The sequence below is a fragment of the Polyodon spathula genome, chromosome 5 (genome assembly GCF_017654505.1).
Source record: "Polyodon spathula isolate WHYD16114869_AA chromosome 5, ASM1765450v1, whole genome shotgun sequence".
NCBI classification, from domain to species: Eukaryota; Metazoa; Chordata; class Actinopteri; order Acipenseriformes; family Polyodontidae; genus Polyodon; species Polyodon spathula.
Window position 1 is genome coordinate 22017689 of NC_054538.1, and position 22359 is coordinate 22040047.

A 22359-nucleotide genomic window follows, 5' to 3' on the forward strand; every position below is an offset into this window, starting at 1 on the left:
TTGCGTTAGATTAAATCACATGCAGTTTTACCGATACTCCAATTGAATGATTGATTAGCAATCGAGTCTCGGTACAGCTGCATAAAAGCAGCATGTTTTCACTCACTCGGGGTGGTGTGTATGCGCATGAAGAATGGGTGAGGAGAAGAGAGTTAAAATAAATATCAATTGCTAAGTCATGCAGGAGGGCCAGCACGGTATTTATTTGTTTAACATTTGTCCACTTGTCTTGTCAGTTAGTGTGTTTTTGTTTACCTATTTATTTTGGCCACAAGTGCCGTGTCCTATTTAGGTGTGCTGTTTTTTTGTTTAAATCTTTTATTTTGTTTATTAAATGCTGAGTGCAACCAAAAAGCGTCAGACCAAGGAAAGTGCGTCTTTTTTTTTATATGGAAAGATATATGGAAGACTGGAAATACGGCTGCAGGGAATTGGAGGATCTCCTCGGTGGTCTGGAGGACCAAGGCTGGTGCCTTGCCTGTGGGGTGTACAGGCACACAGTGGCTGTCTGCCCCTTCCAAAAGGAGGAGGAGAACCGGCCCAGGAGAGGAAGGTGAGGAGAAGAATGCTGCAGCAGTCACAACAGCAACTGCAGCTACAGCAGGAGGAGGTCGGGACGATGGCTTGGAGTACCTCGAGGTGGAGTTGTGCCTCGGCTGTGGGGTGTATGGGCACATGTTGGCCCTATGCCCTACACAATACGCAGTGGGGGAACTAATGCTTGAGCGGGAGGAGCCCGTGCATCCAGCGCCCAGACGGGGGGACCGTGAGTATCCAGCATCCAGACAGGGGGACCGTGAGCATCCAGCGACCAGAAGGGGGGAATGTGAGCATCCAGCGCCCTGACGGGGGGACCCAGACGGGGGGAACCGTGAGTGCCCAGCTCCCAGACTGGGGGACTGTGAGCATCCAGCGCCCAGATGGGGCGACCGCGGGAATCCAAAGCCCAAGAGACAGCTGTTTCCACCTCCACCAGCAGAGGAAGAATGTCTGCTGTTCCCACCTCCACCAGCAGAGGAAGAATGCCTACTGTCCCCATCTCCACCAGCAGAGAAAGAATGCCTGCTGGTTTCGCCCCCAGAGCAAGAGGGAGAGCCACACCTGTCCCCTGCAAGTAAGGGAGAGCCACACCTGTCCCCTGCAAGTAAGGGAGAGCCACACCACTCCCCTGCAAGTGAGAGAGACTACCCACTGCTCTCGCCTTCACTGCTAGGCAACTACCTGCTGCTCTCGCCTCCAGCGCCAGGGGAGACTACACGCTGCTCCCACATTCATCGCCAGGAGACTACATGCTGCTCCCACCTTCGTCGCCAGGAGACTACACGCTGCTCCCACCTTCATCGCCAGGAGACTACTCGCTGCTCCAACCACCACCACTTCCACCGCCAGGAGCAGAGCAGCAGGAGCTGCCTCTGCCTCCACCGGCAGGAGCAGAGCAGCAGGAGCTGCCTGTGCCTCCACTACCTCCACCGGCAGGAGCAGAGCAGCGGGAGCTGCCTCTGCCTCCACCACCTCCACCGCCAGAACAGAGCAGCAGGAGCTGACTCTGCCTCCAACACCTCCACCAGCAGAGGGTGAATGCCTGCTGGGTACCCATCCACCAGCAGAGGGTGAGTGCCTGCTGGGTCCCTGTCCACCAGCAGAGGGTGAATGCCTGCTGGGTTCCATCCACCAGAAGGGGGTGAATGCCTGCTGGGTCCCCATCCATTAGCAGAGGGTGAATGCCTGCTGCTATCACTTTCCCCACCATCACCATCATGATGAGAGGAGCAGGAGCTGCCTCTGCCTCCATCACCACTAGGGGGAGAAGAGCAGGAGCTGCTTCTCCCTTCACCAGAAGAAGGACCAGGGCCTGATGCTGGCACTCTTCAGCAGCCACTGCATAGTCTGCTGAGGGGAGCACAGTGGAAAACAGCCTGGCTGCAGCGGCCACGAATAGGGCTAGCACCGCCGCAGCCACTGCCACAGTGGCTAACCACAGCTCCACGACCACAGTGGCCAACCACAGCACCACGACTGGTCCTGACTCCATCATCGCTCGGGGAATACTTGCACGATAGCGCCCAAGGATGCCTTCACATCATTGCTCGGGGATGCCTGCATGACACCGCCCAAGGATCCCTTCAAGTCATCATTCGGGGATGCCTGCATGACACCGCCCAAGGACGCCTTCACGTCATCGCTCGGGGATGCCTGCATGACACCGCCCAAGAATGCCTTCGTGTCATCGCTCAGGGATGCCTGCATGACACCGCCCAAGGATGCCTTCATGTCATCGCTCGGGGATGCCTGCATGACACCGCCCAAGAATGCCTTCGTGTCATCGCTCGGGGATGCCTGCACGTCATCGCTTGGGGATGCCTGCATGACACCTCCCAAGGATGCCTTCATGTCATTACTCGGGGATGCCTGCATAACACTGCCCAAGGATGCCTTCATGTCATCGCTCGGGGATGCTTGCATGACACCGCCCAAGGATGCCTTCACATCATCGCTTGGGGATGCCTACATCGCTTCGGCCAAGGATGCCTGCCTCACTTCACCCAAGGATGCCTGCCTCGCTTCACCCAAGGATGCCTGCCTCGCATCACCTGGGTTTGCCTGCTGCTCAACATTGCCTGGGGTTGCCTGCTGCTCTGCAGTGCCTGGGAATGCCCACTGCTCCGCAGCACCTGGGGTCACCTGAACTACTTCGCCTGGAGTCGCCGGAACTGCTTCGCCAGGGGTTGCCGCCAGCTCTGGAGATATGCTGAAGCTGGAGGAACCAGCCCGGAAGCCAATAATGGCTCTGCTGCCAGTCAGTAAGCTGACAGCCTTTCCGCTTTCAGCTAGGGAGCCGCTGGTTGTGAAGACGGGGGAAGGAGGTCTGGAGACCACCAACCCCAGCAGCAGTTTCGCTGCCAGAGATCGTGGGGAAGGTCAGGAGACTGTGGCCGGAGCCCCACAAGAGGGAGCTGCCAGCCACGAAGAAGGGGGAAGAGGTCCAGAGACCACCAACCCCAGCAGCCTTTCCGCTGCCAGGACTACCCTGGCTGAATGAGTCAGCCTGGAAGCTGTCAGCAGGTCTGCTAACAGCATTGCCCCTGGCAGTTCTTTCACTGCCAGGGGTGCAATGGGACAGAGCAGCTTTTCCGCTGCAGGAGTGGACCACCATGCTGTCAGCCGTGACACTACCGGCAGAGGAGCTGACAGCATTTTCTATCATGGGCCCAGTGAAGCCTCCCTTCCCGGACAAAGACTTTGACCTGGACTGCTGGGTTTTTAAGGGTGGAGGTGGCTGTTGAAGCCAGGTGTGCTTTGCAGAAGGGAGGGTATATGTGGCAAAGTGCCCGGTCCCTGGGCTATTTATTTGTGTTGTATGTTGTGTGTAGTGTGTTAATGTTGGTGTATTGTAGTCGGTACATGCGATATAATATGGGTTATGAACACAAGTTCATTTGTCTGTTAGTATGTTTTTGTTTGCCTATTTATTTTGGCCGCAAGTGCTGTGTCCTATTTTGGTGTGCTGCTTTTTTGTTTAAATCTTTTATTTTGTTTATTAAATGCTGAGCACAACCAAGCACTCAGCTTCATCAGACTCCATGTCTCTGTCTGTCCTGTGTGTTACTGTTCCGGGTGTGACGTCATCACTCAGCCAGCCTTGTGACAATCCAATACAACTCTCCAAGCAGATTATTCATTTTGGAGGAGTGGGGGTGGTCACCATGAAGAGGTGTACATTGCCATTTTATATTCCTATAGCTGCTACGCAAACTACCCCCTTACTCCAAAGATAGAATTGCCTTGTCTCAAAATGACGGTTTGTCTGGGTGAGCCTTCTATGTTTCTGTACACAACAGGTCATTACTTGGACAGAGTCAAAGGAGAAGCTGTCAGACCGTCACTGTCTCATTCATGCAGAAATGACCACAGAAATAAAATAGAAGTTTGATGTAATGTAATTATTAAAGTGGAAAAATATAATGTTCTTTGTGATGCTATAGTGTCAGTGGTTATAAAGACAGTAAAAAGAAAGACACAATATGGTAAGAAATAGCAGAAGAATTGGAAATTGATGGTATGTTTATCTCTTTATTTCACCTTAATCTTAGTCGATGGAGACGGGGAGCGCCACACACTGGTTTCGTATTTCTGTATAATGACGCTTCTTTGTTTTAATAATGTTGACCAATAATAATAATCACATTCACACACTAACTGAGAAGATTGTATTAAAACTGAAAATCAATAAAAGTACTTTATATTCAACTAATTTTCTCAGTATTTACAAAGAAATATGTGCAGATGTATTTTTATTTTTTTTTTTTTTTAATAATTTACATGTTAAACCAGCTCATATATAAATGTTCACCGTTAAACGTCATTTTTTTAGTGTGTGGTGTACCCAGGCTATTTCTTTATTTTATTTCATCTCCACAAAAGAAGCAAAAGCAGACAGCGTTTTCTTTTTATGACTAGCTACAATTGTGTATTTTTTATGTACTCATTATTTATTGTAGTATAGTGTGTCTTTTATTATTAAAAATAATGTCCTTGTGTGTGGTTTGGGCACATTCTGTCTGCTCAAACTGTGCCAAATGATTTCTGCTGGTGTTGTGTGCCACTCGCAACTGATCAACATGGGTTGTTTGAAATGCTGCAATTTATTAGGAACTTTAGAATGAAGTTATACCCAGACTTTAGATGTTCGTAGATTCCAACTTGACAATCTTCACTTTTAGCAGATTGTTTAACTGTCAGAAACATTGATCTACAGCAGTGGTTCCCAGCCCTGGTCCTCAGGACCCAAGTTTTCTGGTTTTCATTATAACCGAGCTCACAATTACTTAACTAAATAATAACTTAACTGAATAACCTATATAACAAGAGAATTTCAACATATGGATGGTTTTTACATTGCACTCCTTTTCTACAGCATTAGTCCTTAACAAATAAGGTAATTCTATGGGTTGTAAAAAAAAAAACATGGCTACATCTAATTTCTTTCTTATGGGGTGCATACTTCCCATTACTAACCCCTTTAGGAATGCTATTGTCAGCTGAAGATGCCAACCATTCAAAGTATTCAATACCACAGATTTGAGGAGCATTTTGCTATTTATCAGCCCGTAATTGGTTGAAATATGTTTGCTTTCCAAACTCCTCTGTGCCATCATTCATTAAAATAAAAAACTAAAATGAGAAAATTGAGGGCATTTTTCAATTTAGTACATTTATCCATACACAGCCATTCAGTTTCCAGTATTATTTCAGATCGAGGGTCATAGAGTATAGATGATTGGTTGGTATTACATAAAACAATGTACTGTCATAGCACATTCTTTAGTATGATTACACCGTGTAACAGTTTTTTTTTTTTTTTTTTTGGTTCCTGGGTAGTAAGTGTTATTTCCTAATTGCTTATGCCTTAAAAGTATAGAAAATGACTATTATTCCCCACAAACTTTGCTTTTGTGACCAGGACAGTGATATTTCAAAATATCACTATTTCCACTGGGAAAACGGGCAAATGTGTGTCTTTTCGTTCACATAAAGTCAGAAAAAAACAACATATGAATCCAAATTAACATGTATTTATACTAAAGTAATATCGAGATTTACGATTATACAGTAAATACAGTATAATCGTAAATCTCGAAAAACTACTCACTTTTAAATCTTTTGTACTCATCTTTGTATTACTTTAGTATAAATACATGTTAATTTGGATTCATATGTTGTTTTTTTCTGACTTTATGTGAACGAAAAGACACACATTTGCCTGTTTTCCCATTGGAAATAGTGATATTTTAAAATATCACTGTCCTGGTCACAAAAGCAAAGTTTGTGGGGAATAATAATCATGTTCTATACTTTTGAGGCATAAGCAATTAGGAAATAACACTTACTAACCAGGAACAAAAATTGTGTTACATAGTGTTATCTGTTGTTAGAACCTTGTTTGTACATTTACCTTGATTTATGAAAACAGAATTTCTTTCTGACTTTTTAGATTTCAAAGATGCCGAGGAACATATCTTCTTCTTCGCAACATTGTGACAAAGCCTCATGAGAATTGAGCACACATGCTCAAAAAACTGACATGTAGGATATATTACTAAATAACATTTTATTTATTCTTACTTTTTTTTAAAATGCTAAGGGTTTTGAGTGTCTTCTTTCTCGAGCTGTCTTAAACAGGTTGACATTAAAACCATATACTATCTTAAAGTTACACAACCGTACTTCACAGCATTACTCTACAGTGCATAACAATCTGCCAAAAATACATAATTTAACTTTTGACCTTTAATTAGAAATGAATCTGTCATTACTTTTGTGTGCATGAGGATATTACATGATACTGATCCAGATTAGGAATGCTGGACTTTTTTTTGTGAATGCTCTGCAGATTATGTGAAAACTAATCAAATGCTCTGGTAGCCCAAATCAGTAACACCAGATAACAGACATTTGATTTCCAGCAACAAAACATTACATTAAAATCTTACCTATGTAGTACCATCATCTTGTAGACGTCACACTTTCCAACATGAAAGATGCAAACATTATGGTAAATGTGTATGTGATTTTGAATTGCATTTTTTTGTTTTTGTAACGGTCGACATTGAAAATACATTGCTTGTGTTCTTGTAAAAGGAAAAACAATCTTTTTGAGCGTTCTTTTTAAAAAACATATTGGTCAAGAAAATCTTTTTTTTCACCTTTTCTATTACTGATGTGTTTTCAGTGTCGACTGCGTTTCATAAAATGCATTTTAAAGTAGAATGCGGTGAAAAGGAAGCGTAATATTTGCATCTTCACTAATAGTTTCAGAAAAAAAAGACACCTTAATGTGTGAATCTTGCCAATAGGAAACTGTAACACCTACAAAATTATTGCTATATATACTAGGCAAGATTTACTGGAATTATTTTGTGAGTTAAATGTATTTAAGTGGTGTATTACTGTATTTAATTGGTGTATAACAAAAACAACCAGCCACCTTGTGCAAGCAAAACGGAACAAGACAGCATCCACCTTTAAAAAAAAAATAAAATACTGTAATGCCAGCCTAACTACTGTAGAAGACAACATAAGGCAAGTAGAAAAGATGACCCCATTCTCCTGAGCCCCAGCCCTGACTCACTTCCCCTCTGAACTGTAGCTGTTCAGGCTCCCGTCGGTGGACTCACGGCTCGGCTGCCGGGCCATGCGCTTTCTCATTTCCACGGCCATTCCTGTCTCTGTGCTTCTTTGTATGGTACTTTTCAACTTCTTGTGGCCAGCTTCTGCAAACAAATGCATTCGATAAAGCAACAGGTGCATATCAGTGACATCGTTACTGAAAATGTCTCAAGTTTGCAGGAAGACCCCCCCCCCCCCCCCCCCCCCCCCCCCCAATCACCAAGAAGGATAACAGGGTACTTTGGAAGGAAAAATTAAAAGTAAAAATAGCCCTGAACAAAGAAAGAGAAAATGAACAATCAGATCAATCATTATAAACAAAAAATGGTGTAACTATACTACAAAAAGGTGGATGCTTGTGGTACAGCCATTGGACCACGATCCTGTTTATCGCAACTCAGATCTTATGGGATACTGATATAACAGCTCATCCACAGGATGGAGCACAAGGAGGTTAAGTGACTTGCTCATGGTCACACACAGTGAGTCAGTGGCTGAGCTGTGATGTGAACCAGTGATCTTCTAGTTACAAGCCTTGAACTTTAACCACTGAAGCACACATACTTTATTGTACATACTGAACTGAAGCGGTTCAAAACAAGCATGGTGTCACTGCACATACATATCCCAGCTTCAAAATTAAAAATTAACCAGAAATACAAATCTCTGTCTTACAGCAAAATTGCCATATTCAAAACATGCTATGCCCTGCTCTTCCGATTTCCGCAGACTGAGCCCGTGTTCAACAGCTTCTGTGTTTTTAAGCGCTCGTCACTTTGTTTAATTTTGTAACAACTGCACCGCTTTCCATCAGAGTTCATTGCGCTGATGTGCCTTCCAAGAGTACAGTGCTCCCCATGGAGGTATTTAGAAAATATAAGCTGAGCCAGCTCTCATAAGACACTGTCCTGGGCTCATTTCCCATTCAGCCATCTGCTGCTTCTGGACATATTACTTTAAGTATCGTAACCCTCACTGCTGCAGAGCAATAAAGTAGGAGATCTCCTTTTAAACGAAACTAAATGCTTTGTGCTTAGCAGAATGGGTTAGCAAAGAGGTAAGAATCAGACAATGTAGGTAGCTAACTGCTACAATGATAATAGCCTCTACTAAAGGGCACTAAGATGTTAAACACAACGAACGATTAATTACCAACTGGCAATTATATATCAATACCTGCTGGCTAAACCAACCATTTCCCTGTGCGAGAGGAGATATTGTTCATGCAACAACAAACAACCAATTTGCTTGCTGTAAGAGAACAGCTGTTTTTGAACTAATGTAGTAACATCTCTAATTCAAAGGAGGACATCTTCATCAATGAGCCAAACCCATCAGGGCATGTTAGGGGGTTATATACAGTGTGGAGTGCCTGTATATATACACTTGTTGTTTTTATTGTATTGTGTTACATACCGTTTAGAAGACTGCTTATATGCGCTAGGTTTATGATAAAGGAACAGGATGGACCCCGTTCTCCCCTCCATTCTAACAGACATGCGCATGCACTATTTTAAATACATCTGTCCCTGTAAATTAATCTATAGACAGCTTGTATGGAGCCTAATCAAATAGAACGTATGCCATTGTCATCATCGAGGAGGCATTTACATGTATTATTTAATTGCTAATATACCTCAGATTTTACTGCACATCAAAACATATCCTTCTTCAATAGGTCAATCTGATTGGTTGGAAAAGGTGTGATGGAGCATAATCAATGCTAAACATATTTAAGACGTACTACAGGTAAATTAAAATGACTGGGTGACATACGCTAGGAGAAAGAATTAGTCAGCTGACAAATGGAGTAATTTCAACAGCGAAAGGCAATGCTTTGCTTTAAATTAATAAAAAGAAAAACAGGAAATTAAAACAAAACAGTTGGCCATAATATTCGATCTCCCTTTTCCATAAAGTCGTAATTTGTGGATAATCTCTTACTCCTGCTAGCTGCTTGAAAGCTGCAGGGCAGTACTTCAGTGCATACATACACACACACACACACACATTATATATATATATATATATATATATATATATATATATATATATATATATATATATATATATATATATATATATATATATATATATATATAGTGGCTCTCAAAAGTATTCACCCCCCTTGGACTTTTCCACATTTTATTGTTACAACATGGAATCAAAATGCATTTAATTAGGAGTTTTTGCCACCGATCAACACAAAAAAAAGTCCATAATGTCAAAGTGAAAAATAAAATTTACAAATTGTTCTAAATTAATTACAAATACAAAACAGAAAATAATTGATTGCATATGTATTCACCCCCTTGAGTCAATATTTGGTAGAAGCACCTTTGGCAGCAATTACAACCATGAGTCTATTTGGATAAGTATATACCAGCTTTGCACATCTGGACACTGCAATTTTTGCCCATTGTTCTTTGCAAAATTGCTCAAACTCTGTCATATTGGATGGGGACCGTTGGTGAACAGCAATTTTCAAGTCTTTCCACATATTCTCAATTGGGTTGAGGTCCGGGCCACTCCAGGACATTGACCTTTTTGTTTTTAAGCCACTCCAGTGTGGCTTTGGCTGTATGTTTGGAGTCATTGTCCTGCTGGAAGATGAATTTTCGCCCAAATCCCAGGTCTCTTGCAGACTTCAGCAGGTTTTCCTCCAGGATTTCTCTGTACTTTGCTGCATCTATTTTGCCCTCTATCTTCACAAGCTTTCGAGGCCCTGACGCAGAGAAGCATCTCCATAGCATGATGCTGTGACCACCATGCTTCACGGTAGGGATGGTGTTCTCAGGATGATGTGCGGTGTTAGGCTTGCGCCAAACATAGCGCTTAGCATTGAGGCCACAAAGCTCTATTTTGGTCTCATCAAACCATAGAATCTTCATCCACTTGGTTTCTCTCCCACATGCCTTCTGGCAAACTCTAGCCGAGATATGATGTGAGTTTTCTTCAACAATGGCTTTCTTTTTGCCACTCCCATAAAGGCCAGTTTTGTGAAGCACCCGGGCTATTGTTGCCGTATGCACAGTGTCTCCCAGCTCATTCATGGAAGATTGTAACTCCTTTAGAGTTGCCATAGGTCTCCTGGTGGCCTCCCTGACTAGTGCCCTTCTCGCCCAGATACTCAGTTTTTGAGGACGGCCTGTTCTAGACAGATTCACAGTTGTGCCATATTCTCTCCATTGCTTAATAACGGACTTTACTCTGCTCTGGGGGATATTCAATGCCTTGGAAATGTTCTTATATCCTATCCCTGATTGGTGCTTTTGAAGAACCTTATTCCGGATTTGCTTTGAATGTTCCTTTGTCTTCATGATGTAGTTTTTGTTAGGAAATGTACTAACCAACTGTGGGACCTCCCAGAGACAGGTGTATTTAACCTGAAATCATGTGAAACACCTTAATTGCACACAGGTGGACTCCATTCAACTAATTATGTGACTTCTAAAGACAATTGGTTGCACCAGAGCTTATTAGGTGTGTCATAGCAAAGGGGGTGAATACTTATGCAATCAATTATTTTCGGTTTTATATTTGTAATTAATTTGGAACAATTTGTAGATTTTATTTTTCACTTTGACATTATGGACTTTTTTTTTGTGTTGATCAGTGGCAAAAACTCCTAATTAAATCCATTTTGATTCCATGTTGTAACACAATAAAATGTGGAAAAGTCCAAGTGGGGTGAATACTTTTGAGAGCCACTGTATATATATATATATATATATATATATATATATATATATATATATATATATATATATATATATATACACACACACACACACACACATTGCTGTGCAAAACTCTTAGACATGTTGCATTTTTCTACTCTGATGCATTATGGGCATAAAAAATTTACTCAAAGCCTCCACTAGTGTTTTCTACTATTACAACAACCTTGACTTGCATAAAGATGGAAAAACATTGAGTGAAATAACTTGCATCACTTTATTTTCAAGGTGTGATATCCAAAGCATAATCAACAAGTACAGAGGAACATCATCAGTAATTGACAAACCCAGGACTGGAAGCTGTCTAACAAGGATGAGCAACATTTGAAGATAATATCCTTAGAAAGAAGAAAGACGACAGATGTTGAATTGACAACAGAACTGGCAGAAGTCACAGGTGTCGTTGTCCATCCATCAACAGTCCACATTACCTTTAACCATTTTTCCATAGTCTAATTCCTGTGTTCTTGTGCATATATACACACACACACAAAATAATTGTACTTCTGTAGGTGATTTTGTCTTTTTGTGATTCGTTTAGCAATTGCGCCACATAGAAGTTCACAGTTTATCCAAAAAGTTCACCAAACTGGCAAGCTTCACTAATGCGGAAAGGAGCTTTTTTTTTTTAACAGCAAAAAGCAGCTGTAACTTCAAACTGTTACATAACATCTGCTTTTAAAATTTTATTGAGGGATTTGGCAGAAAAAGCAGCCAGGGACCTTTCAAAAGACCATTTATTAAAACATAGGTAGCCAAAGTATAAATTGACAGTACTTGTTGCAATGTTACCGTAGGAAGAACATAGAGAATAGTTTATAACATGTTGAAATGATGGGAGTGATTACACCGTGTAACAATTTATTTATATTTTTTTGTTCCTGGGTAGTAAGTGTTATTTCCTAATTGCTTATATCTCAAAAGTATAGAAAATGGCTATTATTCCCCACAAACTTTGCTTTTGTGACCAGGACAGTGATATTTCAAAACATCACTATTTCCAATGGGAAAACGGGCAAATGTGTGTCTTTTCGTTCACATAGAGTCAGAAAAAAACAACATATGAATCCAAATTAACATGTATTTATACTAAAGTAATACAAAAATGACTACAAAAGATTTAGAAGTGAGTAGTTTTTCGAGATTTACGATTATACTGTATTTACAGTATAATCGTAAATCTCGAAAAACTACTCACTTCTAAATCTTTTTGCCCGTTTTCCCATTGGAAATAGTGATGTTTTGAAATATCACTGTCCTGGTCACAAAAGCAAAGTTTGTGGGGAATAATAGCCATTTTCTATACTTTTGAGGCATAAGCAATTAGGAAATAACACTTACTACCCAGGAACAAAAATTGTGTTACATAGTGTTATTTTGGCTTGTTTGGACCCGAGTTGAGTACACAGAGTTATTTAAGTAAAGCCCCAGGTTTTTAATAGTTCAATTACTGTAATTATTTGAATAGTCTGATTTATTTCTGGGAGGTGGATCAGGGGTGCAAATAAGTGCAACATTTATTCCATTTAGGATAGTCTTCTCCAAAAATAATAATAATACAAAATCTCGGACATACATAAACTGCAGTCCTGCCTCGGCTAAACAAACAAAAGCAAGGTATGCTGGCACTAAGCGATAAAGAATGATAAGATGGGAATTCAGTGTTTGGCCTCCAGTCTGTCTTGTCTGTATTCAATCTTCCTGAAAGCAGGTGCTTTATGTGCAATGGTGCAGTTCATTCTTTCAGCTGGGAACGATGATGCTTTATGACAGGTCTGTCAATGCTGCACATTATTAAAGTACAGACAGAGCTGAACAAAGAGCTTCAGGGCAGGACTTTCAAAAAACAGTGTTATTGTATCGAACTCTTGGTATAGTAACGACAGCTTTAGTAGCAAGTGATTTTCAAAAAAAATGTGTTAAATAAATCAATCCGTTAATGCTTTGAAGTTGAGTCGTTGAGGTTGTTAATGAACGCATTTCTCGTTAAAAAGCTTAATTGTTGCAGGTTACACACATCAGTTCCTGTCTCAATGACTAAATAAGGGGAAGTCATTAATCAAAATGCATGTTAATGAGATCAAGAAAAATGAATGGAAGCATAATTCATTATTGTGGAAACTACTAACGTACAGGGAGACAGCTCTGTCACCTGTGGTCAGCAGCTAAATTGAAATGAAATAAAAAAATAAAGGGAATATCTATTTTGTGTATAATTTGTAAAATTTGTTTAAAATTGTGCATTTTGACATGCAGAATGTAAATTTATTTAGATAACTTCACATATACAATGCTGATTTACAATTATCTGGCATATGGGTAAAAATCAGATTGCACAGATTTTAAAAAAGTAATAACTTTTTATTTATTTTTTGGATGGTGCAGGTGGGTAATCCATCTATCTATATTGGTTGGAATTTATTTTCTTATGTATGATTGTAAGCTATAAATAAATATGTTTGACGAGCCATTTGTGTTTGTAGTTGTTAGTTATTATACATGTATACCATGTATGTAACACTTAATTATATATTTATTAAGCTTTTAAAATGATGATAGAACTCTCTAATCTAATACACAATTTGTTTATAGTTAATTGTTTGGTGAATTCCTCTAATCATGCATTTTCTCTGGTACTCTTTGCTCGCCTCTGCAATAAATAAACTCAACATGATTAGAAGTAGCCACCGAACACTTACAGTATTATAATGTTATAATATGTGCATGCAGACATGTGAAGGTGAGAGTTGTACATTGTACACATGACAGCATTAAAGTAAGTGGGAATCTGACAACAATAAAATAAGTTAGGCAAAATCCATGTCAATGTCAATTAGGTATTCCATTCATGTCTGTGGTGATATCTTCTGAAAGCAAGACCCATGTTGCACTTTTTAACTGTTAGATGAAACGTTTACAGAGTACTTAACAACTGCTATTAGGACCATGCTGCATGATTAGTTTATTATTAGCGTTATAATGAAACTATACCAAATCATGTATTTATTTACAACAAAGGGACACCATGTTTTTGCTGACTTTATAATCATTTGGGGGACACAGTATAGGTGCTCTTCATTGTAAATATAAAAAGTGATTTGACATAATTTAATGATAAAGATATTAATAATAATTGAAGCAGTTTTTAAGTATTCTGTAAATATTTCGTATATAATATGTGGGGCTGCGGCTAGGTCTTGTTTTCAAAAAATATCGGCAGGGACATTGTTTACAAACCAATGGAATACCGTGTGAGCGCGCGCGTGTGTGTGTGTGTGTGTGTGTGTGTGTGTGTGTGTGTGTGTGTGTGTAATACAGAGAATAGATGCATGTCTCCAGTCATATGTGATTTTTGTTGCCTTAAGTTCTAGCCAAAATTGTAGATATTTATTACTGCCAAAGCCTTATGTTTTTTAGCCTGCTGATTCGCTCCATTGCCACTGTACTTTATGCATCCATGCACCCCTTCCTGTCATATCATTGAGTAGTGTGCTCCGGGCTTAAGGTTACAAATTGTTAAAAGAAGTGAACAAATCTCATTCATAACCACAAGTATATAAAATTCTAAAATATGTTCATAACTACAAATACTGAATTATCTAGGTAGTCTCTGTATCATCAGCGTCACAGCTGCGGTCTGTTCAATTTCAGTTTCAAGGTGAATTATATAGTCTTTCGTTAATTAAAACCCTACTTTTCCAAGTGCAAATTAACTCCTGATAAATTCTGACAATTAACACAGATTTGCTGTGTTAAAACAAAAGAAATAGTCACAAGAAACACTGCTCGTTAAGATATTAACATTATTTCGTAAATCAACATAATTTCGGAAATCACGTTAGCATGATTATTTAATAACGAAACCAAGGGCCAAATCAAAGCCAGTACTTAACGAACGAGGACGTGAAAGCACTCGCAGTATGAAAACTCAAGAAAAATTCCAAGTGAAATCTCGTGGAACCAAAACATGCCCTTTTCGCCCTTCAAAAAGCAGATATCGCTTGTTGACTACAGGGAGGTTGAGAAGGGGAAGTGGTTTGCTATCACTCCAACCAAATCTACTCAATTCCAGCTATAAATCACATTGCAAGACTTTCGCAGGACTGGATTTTATAGTCAACTTCGAAGTTGTCAAAAGCTATCGAGTATTAAGCAAATAGTAATAAAAATTAAATAGCTGCAAAAAAAAATAAATAAAAAAAAAAAAAAAAAAAAAAATAAAAAAAAAGACCTCATATATCGAACACATGCACACACCATTGAATAATTTAAAATGAATAATTTACAGTATCAAATATTATTATATGTATTGTGCCTATTATTATCACAATATATGTTGTGTTTGTTGCACCTTTAAATGAAACACGAACAAGACCGTTCGAGTTAAGTGTTTAATAAAGCAATATATATTATTTATTTAATATGTACAAACAATAAACTTTTTTCTACGCACAGATAGCTTTGCGTGGAGCAGTGTCTCTTTCAGTGTTGGTAAAGCTTTTTAGATCTATTTTCTTTTATTTCTTATCTTTGTAGTAAGATACAACTACGGTACATTTTTATTTTTAAGTCCATGGACATACTCACACTTCATCTATGACGTCACCTACTTCTGTTCAAATTATTAATTTCTCAAAGGTACATTGCTCCTTTACATTGAACTTCGATAAAACTACAGGCTAGCAAATGTGAACAAACTATTATACTAATGAAGAATGTATGAATGTTTTAACCACTTTAAAGGTATTTAATTTTAGTTTTTAACATTTGATTGCTCTCGTAAGGTACTTCAACATATAGGCCTACACAGAACCATTACATGAAGCCCAAATTCTCGGCATATAAGAACATGCCCACCATTCCAGTACAAGGAAGAGCAAATTTTTCTTTGACTAATCTGTGTAGATAACATAATTATGTAATACCTTTAATAATAATAATAATAATAATAATAATAATATAATAATAATAATAATAATAATAATATGCAACTACCTGACTGTCCAATGAAAAAAATTGCAATCAACGTTATTTTTTTCATGGCACATTGTATAATATTGTAGCATGCATGGGGGAAGGCAGCTGCAGGGCTGGTAGATGATGTAATCGGCGTTATGCTTCAGTGCGAGAGGTCAAGGTTTGTGCTCGCCCTCTGCCTGTGTGTGGATTGCCTCGCCCTGTGTGAGGAGCCTGCCTGCAGGAACTGAGGTTCGCTACAATATGTACAGGTACTGATCCTGGTGACAGTGTTATGTTGGTTTTTGGATGTTCTATTCAAATTGTTTTTTTTTTTATATCAGCATTTTATCTTTATAATACTCGCATAGAGTTTTTTTTGTTAACCAACATTTTTTTTTTTTTTTTTTTTAATCTTCATTCTTGTGCAGTTATAACCTATTATACAGCCTTGTGCACAACCGGGCTCTGGGCAGCACCATGCCAGTCGGGTAAGAGGATGCTGGCATTGCAAGGTGCTGACACAAGCCAGGGCACGGTATGGATTTTTACAAAAATCACGAAAACATTGTGGCACACTTTCATAACAGTGCAATGCAGCACGATGCTGCAGACGTTGTGGAAATGAGGTAATCGCCAAGTGCCCACGACACCTCAAGAGGGCTCAACAGTGATTCTGGCGTTCCAGCATCACCCCCCTCCATCCCCCACTCAGCTCAGTCCAGCTTACTTACCTGTACATCAGCAATGCTTTCTTTCTATTGTGCTTGAGATGTGCTTGGTTTTAACACCTTTTCTTAGTGGTTGCTCTCCTGGGTGGAGAAATATTGTCTTTTGTGTGTAATGCTTTGATGGAACTGGTGGCAACTTATTGGTCAGGTTACGCTTGTCTTCCAATGCTAAGGCCAAACATCGCAGCACCTGGTCATGGCGCCAAGTAAACCGTCCTTGGTTAAGACCCACCTTACATCCTGTCAAAATGTGCCTTAATGTTGCAGGTGATGAACACAAAGGACATGAGGGATCCTCACCCACCCAGAGGTTTAGGTTCTGTGGTGATGGGAGAACATCATATGCTGATCTGATGAGGAAACTGATACTGCTCGGTTCCATTGTCCATAGGTCTTGCAAACCGATCTTGCATTGTTCCACACTCTCCCATCTCATCCATTCTCCCTGCTTGGCCTGGGAAATGGCCTTTACACACCTGATCCTCTCCTCCTGCTTTTGCACCTCATTGACTACCAGCTTCCTCCGTTTTACACAATAAAAATAAAAGCATATAATTGTTGTTGTTATTATTATTATTATTATTTTATTATTATTATTATTATTATTATTATTATTACTAATAAACATATTTTTATTATTGTTACTACTAGTTGTATGTAATAGCATTCACTGATATTCAAACGAAACAGTAGTACAACACAGATTTTTATTTTATTTTTGTTCTGCCCTGGCTGTCTTCGTCTGCCTTTTTCACATGTTACCGCCTTGTTTCCTCCCTTTCAAAAGGTCACAAATACTGGCTGGGGATTGGTCAAAAGCCATTTTCACAGTACGTTCAGTGGTCACTCCTACTCCTGCGAAACCTCTCTCTGCCTAGTTTGTGGTTTTTTGGAAATGGCTAGTTTTGGTTTAGAGATAAAGAATATTAGATATGGAAATGTCACAGAAATACAATGATTCTTGGATGTAAATCTCCCTCGACCTGTGAGGGCGCTAAGCAGTGAGAACAGAGTACTTTGGATGGGCTGGTCTGACAGTTCTTTCCCAGGGTCAGGAAGTCATCCAGTCTGGAAGGCAGCGAGACTACGTTACAAGAACGCATTGACCCGGAAAGGAAACGACGTGGCAGCCGCAGATTGGAGAGGCAATTGCACTAGTTTACCAAGGGGTCATGTGTGACAGCATAAAAGGAGATGGAGAATCGTAATCTGTTCCTTCGCTTTGGTTTATGTGTTATTAAACTGAGAAGGATACCGAGAGACCCCTGTATGAGAAAGCTGTGTTTGTGAGTGTTTTGTTTGTTTGTTTATCTGTGTGTAATTGTCTTGTTTGTTATACCACATTAGACACGATTCCAGAGCTGTCGCTAAGGGACGGCACTAAAGCTGGAATAGCACCACAACTGTCACAGCTTTAACCTGTATCATCCACCAGGAACACTACTGTACTCACCCAGGACTGGTGACCGTGTGTATAATTGTGGGGCGGATATATTGTTTGGGTTATTGTTATTGTTAGGGTCTCCAAACCCATTATTATTTGGTATTAGTCGCCAGACCTGGATACAAATACCATCAACAATAAAGCATTTTTTTTCCAACTGGATCAAACCTCTCTGTCTGTTTCTTTACCACACTACATCACCCCTGCACCTGAATCCACTCAGCCACTTTGTCACAGGAAACTAGCGATATTATCGCATAAACACTTTTTCGCAAGAGCGATTAGGGTTTGATTTGGTCCAGCCCTAAGTTAGAATATTCATTTTCTCATAGCAAAACATTTGTGTTGACATGAATTGGAACACTTTTTCCAAAACTGGAATTTTTGTGTGGATAAAACCACACTGAATGAGGACAGGACAGTATTTATGTGATGTGGAAAAAAAAGTAATTCTTAAAAAAATAGGATCCTAAAAACATAACAAATGAAGGGATTTTAAACAGTCCTCCTATCCCCTGTTTGGAATTGAATCACAAATAATTTACTGAAATGTCTATTAGACAATGGGGCACTTCAATATTATATATGTGTGTGTGAGATATTGCCACACATTTTGTCTTGTAACCACACAAATAAAAGGTTTGTTGCCCCTTTAAAAAGGTGACCTGACACACAACTTGAGGTTTTCTTAATTTACAAAATGAATAAAAATGAAAACAAAAATCTAGCTCTCTTCAAGCACTAACTACACGTTTCAGGAACCTACCTAAATAAACAGATAGGTAAGCTGTTTACTGGTTGACAAAACAGAGTACACAGTTTAACATGAAAACAAAAAAAAGCTTCACACAGTACATTTGAATACGATTGAGCACTCTCAATCTGACGACTTCCCACAGCAGAGCCCCGAGTAGACTGCCTGCTGTTCTTAAATACACTGCAGCTGGTTGCAATTTGCAATGTTCGCCAGCTGACAGTAATTAAGAAATCTATTATCTATAATACAATTAACAAACAATAATGCACATTTTATTTTTTACAGGGCTACTATATATATATATATATTCAAATCATTAACAATACGCTACAGAACCATTCTTGCACAGCATAGAATACCTTTTAATAAGCAGTGAAACCCTGACTGAAATGATTGCTAGTGTGGGTCAGTGCAGTGCTTATCATTAAACCATTCCACAGAACTCAGAATGTGACGTTACACACTCAATAAGAACCAGCAGCATGTCTGCAAAACACAAATCTTATTTCTGTAGAAAATCCCCAGGGTATGAGCACAAAGCACCCACACCTTTTTCAATCAATTTCAAGATATATCTTGAAGCAAAACATGCCGTTTCAAATCACCTACAAGATGAAGTGATCGTTTTAATACAATACGAAAACTATCACACAGTTCTAATAAATGCATAGTTTCAGCTTTGCCTTTTACCTTATTAAATGTACATCCTCAGAATGAGCAACTTCTGATTGAATGAACCCATCAGAATGCACTGATTTCAGTTAAATGAGATAAACCAATTGCTTTATTACAAGAAACCAAACAACAAAATTCTATTAATTAATCAAAACCAGATATAATATATATATATGATATATATATCTCTATATATATATATCTATATATATATATAGATATTATTTAAAATTTTTAAAGCAATTTTAAAAACCTTTAAGTATTTATGTTGTAGTTTGTGCACCTTTACGTACTATATATATATATATATATATATATATATATATATATATATATATATATATATATATAGATCTATTGAGTTAAAGATTTGTGAATAGGGGCCGCAATTTCAAACTGTTAGTCAAACAAATAAATTAGGTCACGTACCAGTTTATAAATATTAAGCGGGTAATAACAAAGAATTATTATCTATGAATTCCAGTTGAAGATTATTATGCTTTACTTTCTCTTCAAGAAGCTCACGTCAAACTTGTAAAGAATGTTTGTTGTTATAATAAAATAGTCTATAGTATGGTAATCGCATATTTATTTGTATTATTCCCCAAGTGAAACATGAATTCACCATGTACAGCCATCTAAAGTGCAGAAGTTAATTGTATTACAATATCAAATGCCATTCACCTAAAAACAGTAAATTAATTACAATATTTACTCACATTCTTTATCCCAGTGACAGCTTGCCTTTGCTCTATGTGGTGGTTGTTCAAATGCAAGACCCAGCCAAGGTATTCTTATACCTCTTATCTCCTTACAAAAGGAAGAGTTCCTTTAGGCCACATACATCTAATAGGCTTTTAAGTTTTGTGCAACGAGAATCAAGGGTCTGAGATCTCAAGCACTAAAGCCTTTTATTTTCCAGGTCTTGTTTTATTCAAAAATAATCATTGTCTGATTCTCTTCTTATTGTAGTGGAAAAAAAGGCTAGACAAAGGTTAGCCCCTCAAAGAAAAAAGCAATAAATGTATTGCATACTTAATGACTGCCTATTCATTGTGAGCCATCACTATTAACAACCTATCCATCAACCTGTAATTTGTTTAGAAGTTCACTTGTAGTACACACTTCAACTACCATCAACAATTCCATCTGTAAATAAATGTCACTAGTGTATGAAGACCGATAAACTTCAGCAGTGGAAAGTTACAAGACTACCACAGACACAACACCAATCAGACCCCCATGCCCCAGGCTGCTGAAAATATAAACACATTTGCTGCCATCTTTCTGGATAATGACCTTGCGTGGTGTAATATATAAGAATAATCCCAAGCCAAACAGTACTTAGAATGAAACACGCCAGGGCGTGGCTTTATTTGAAAACAAAACAACTGCACTGTTGGTGCAATCAAAAGAAAAGCCTAAACCCTTTTTGGGGTTTAACTAAACAGTTAAGGTGTGCCTCTCTAAACAGGGACAGGCTACTCCTGTTTACCCTGAATTACACACACAACGAACTCCACTCAGGCTCTCAGCAAGTCCTCCTCACATTCCCCATTCCCCCTACCTTCTCAGCCTTACCACTTTTAACATGCAGACAATTACACAATTAAACAATTAAGCTATATTGGGGATATAGTTTGGAACCCAAGTTTGTGGTTCAGCCTTTCTTAAATCAATCTGTGACAGCCACTTCACGTTCATTTGTTAAGTCTCTAATTTTACTTTTAAACATATTATATTATCTCCACACTTTGTTTACCACCCAGTTGGTTTATGGTGTCTTTCATATTTTATTACTTTTGTTTTATTTTAAACATCTCCTCAAGGATTCATACAACCTTTAACCAGTTGGAGTGTGTATTCGTTACACCCACGGCCCCACAGCTGCTCAAGTTTGCTCTGGAATGTACACGCCATCACTATATATATATATATATATATATATATAAATATATATATATATATAATATATATCAAAATATATATATTTTTCAAAGCTTTTATGATGGAAAATAAAGTTACAAGAAATAGATGTCTACAATTATTTATTTCAGCAATTTTTGAACAAAACTCCAAAAAATATTAATTAACAAATATTCACATCCTTTGATGCTACAAAAGTATTGTTTACAAGGTGCTAGACATTTCAATATGATAATACAGAACCTAATTCTAGAAAAGTCTAGAAAATGTTGGATTGCAGGTGAATACTCTTAGAGAGTATAAAATGGTTAGGCATAGGATGATTGCTGTCATTATCAATAAGACAATATGGGAAAACGTAAAGAACTATCTGAATTATTTATTGTCATAAAGCTGGAGAAGGATACGAGAAGATTTCCAAGCATTTGCGTATCCCAATTTAAACTATTGTTTCTATTATCAAGAAGTACAAGACTCATGGTACTGTCACAACGCTCCCTCGGTCTGGAAGAAAGAAGGTTCTTTTACCAAGAACAAGTAGATGAATTGTGAGGAAGTTTAATAACAATCTGAGATTGACTGCCAAAGATATTCAAAGGGAATTGACTGCAAGTGTGACTGGGGTTTCCATGTCAACCACAGGTCGAGTGTTGCATGGTGAAGGTCTCAATGGTCGCAGGCCAAGGAAAAAGCCACACTTAAGAAAACATCACAAGGACAATCACTTAACGTTTGCAAAATGGCATTTGAATGATGGATATGAGATCTGGTCCAAGGTTTCATTGAGGGATGAAACAAAAAGTCTGGTGAGGCGTACAAAGAAAAGAACATCATATCTACTGTTAAGCATGGAGGTGGTAATGTCCTTCTATGACACTGTTTTCCTCTAATGGCACAAGAAATTTAGTTCCAATACATGGTAAAATGGATTCCTAGCATACCAAAAGATATTGGCCAATCATC

The 22359-nt window shown here is 38.9% G+C and overlaps 1 protein-coding gene across 9 annotated transcripts in view; it reads right to left on the minus strand.

Annotated features, from left to right (window-relative positions):
- The window catches only part of LOC121315731 (regulating synaptic membrane exocytosis protein 1-like), a 162728-nt gene that overhangs the window by 5426 nt on the left and 134943 nt on the right, over positions 1-22359 (minus strand). For 8 of the 9 annotated variants that reach the window (XM_041250094.1, XM_041250088.1, XM_041250091.1 and 5 more), the window contains one exon: positions 7130-7271. In XM_041250094.1, the coding sequence (XP_041106028.1) occupies positions 7130-7271 (142 nt within the window). The remainder of the gene's footprint in view (positions 1-7129; positions 7272-22359) is intronic. The other variant, XM_041250086.1, reaches the window with a different exon arrangement.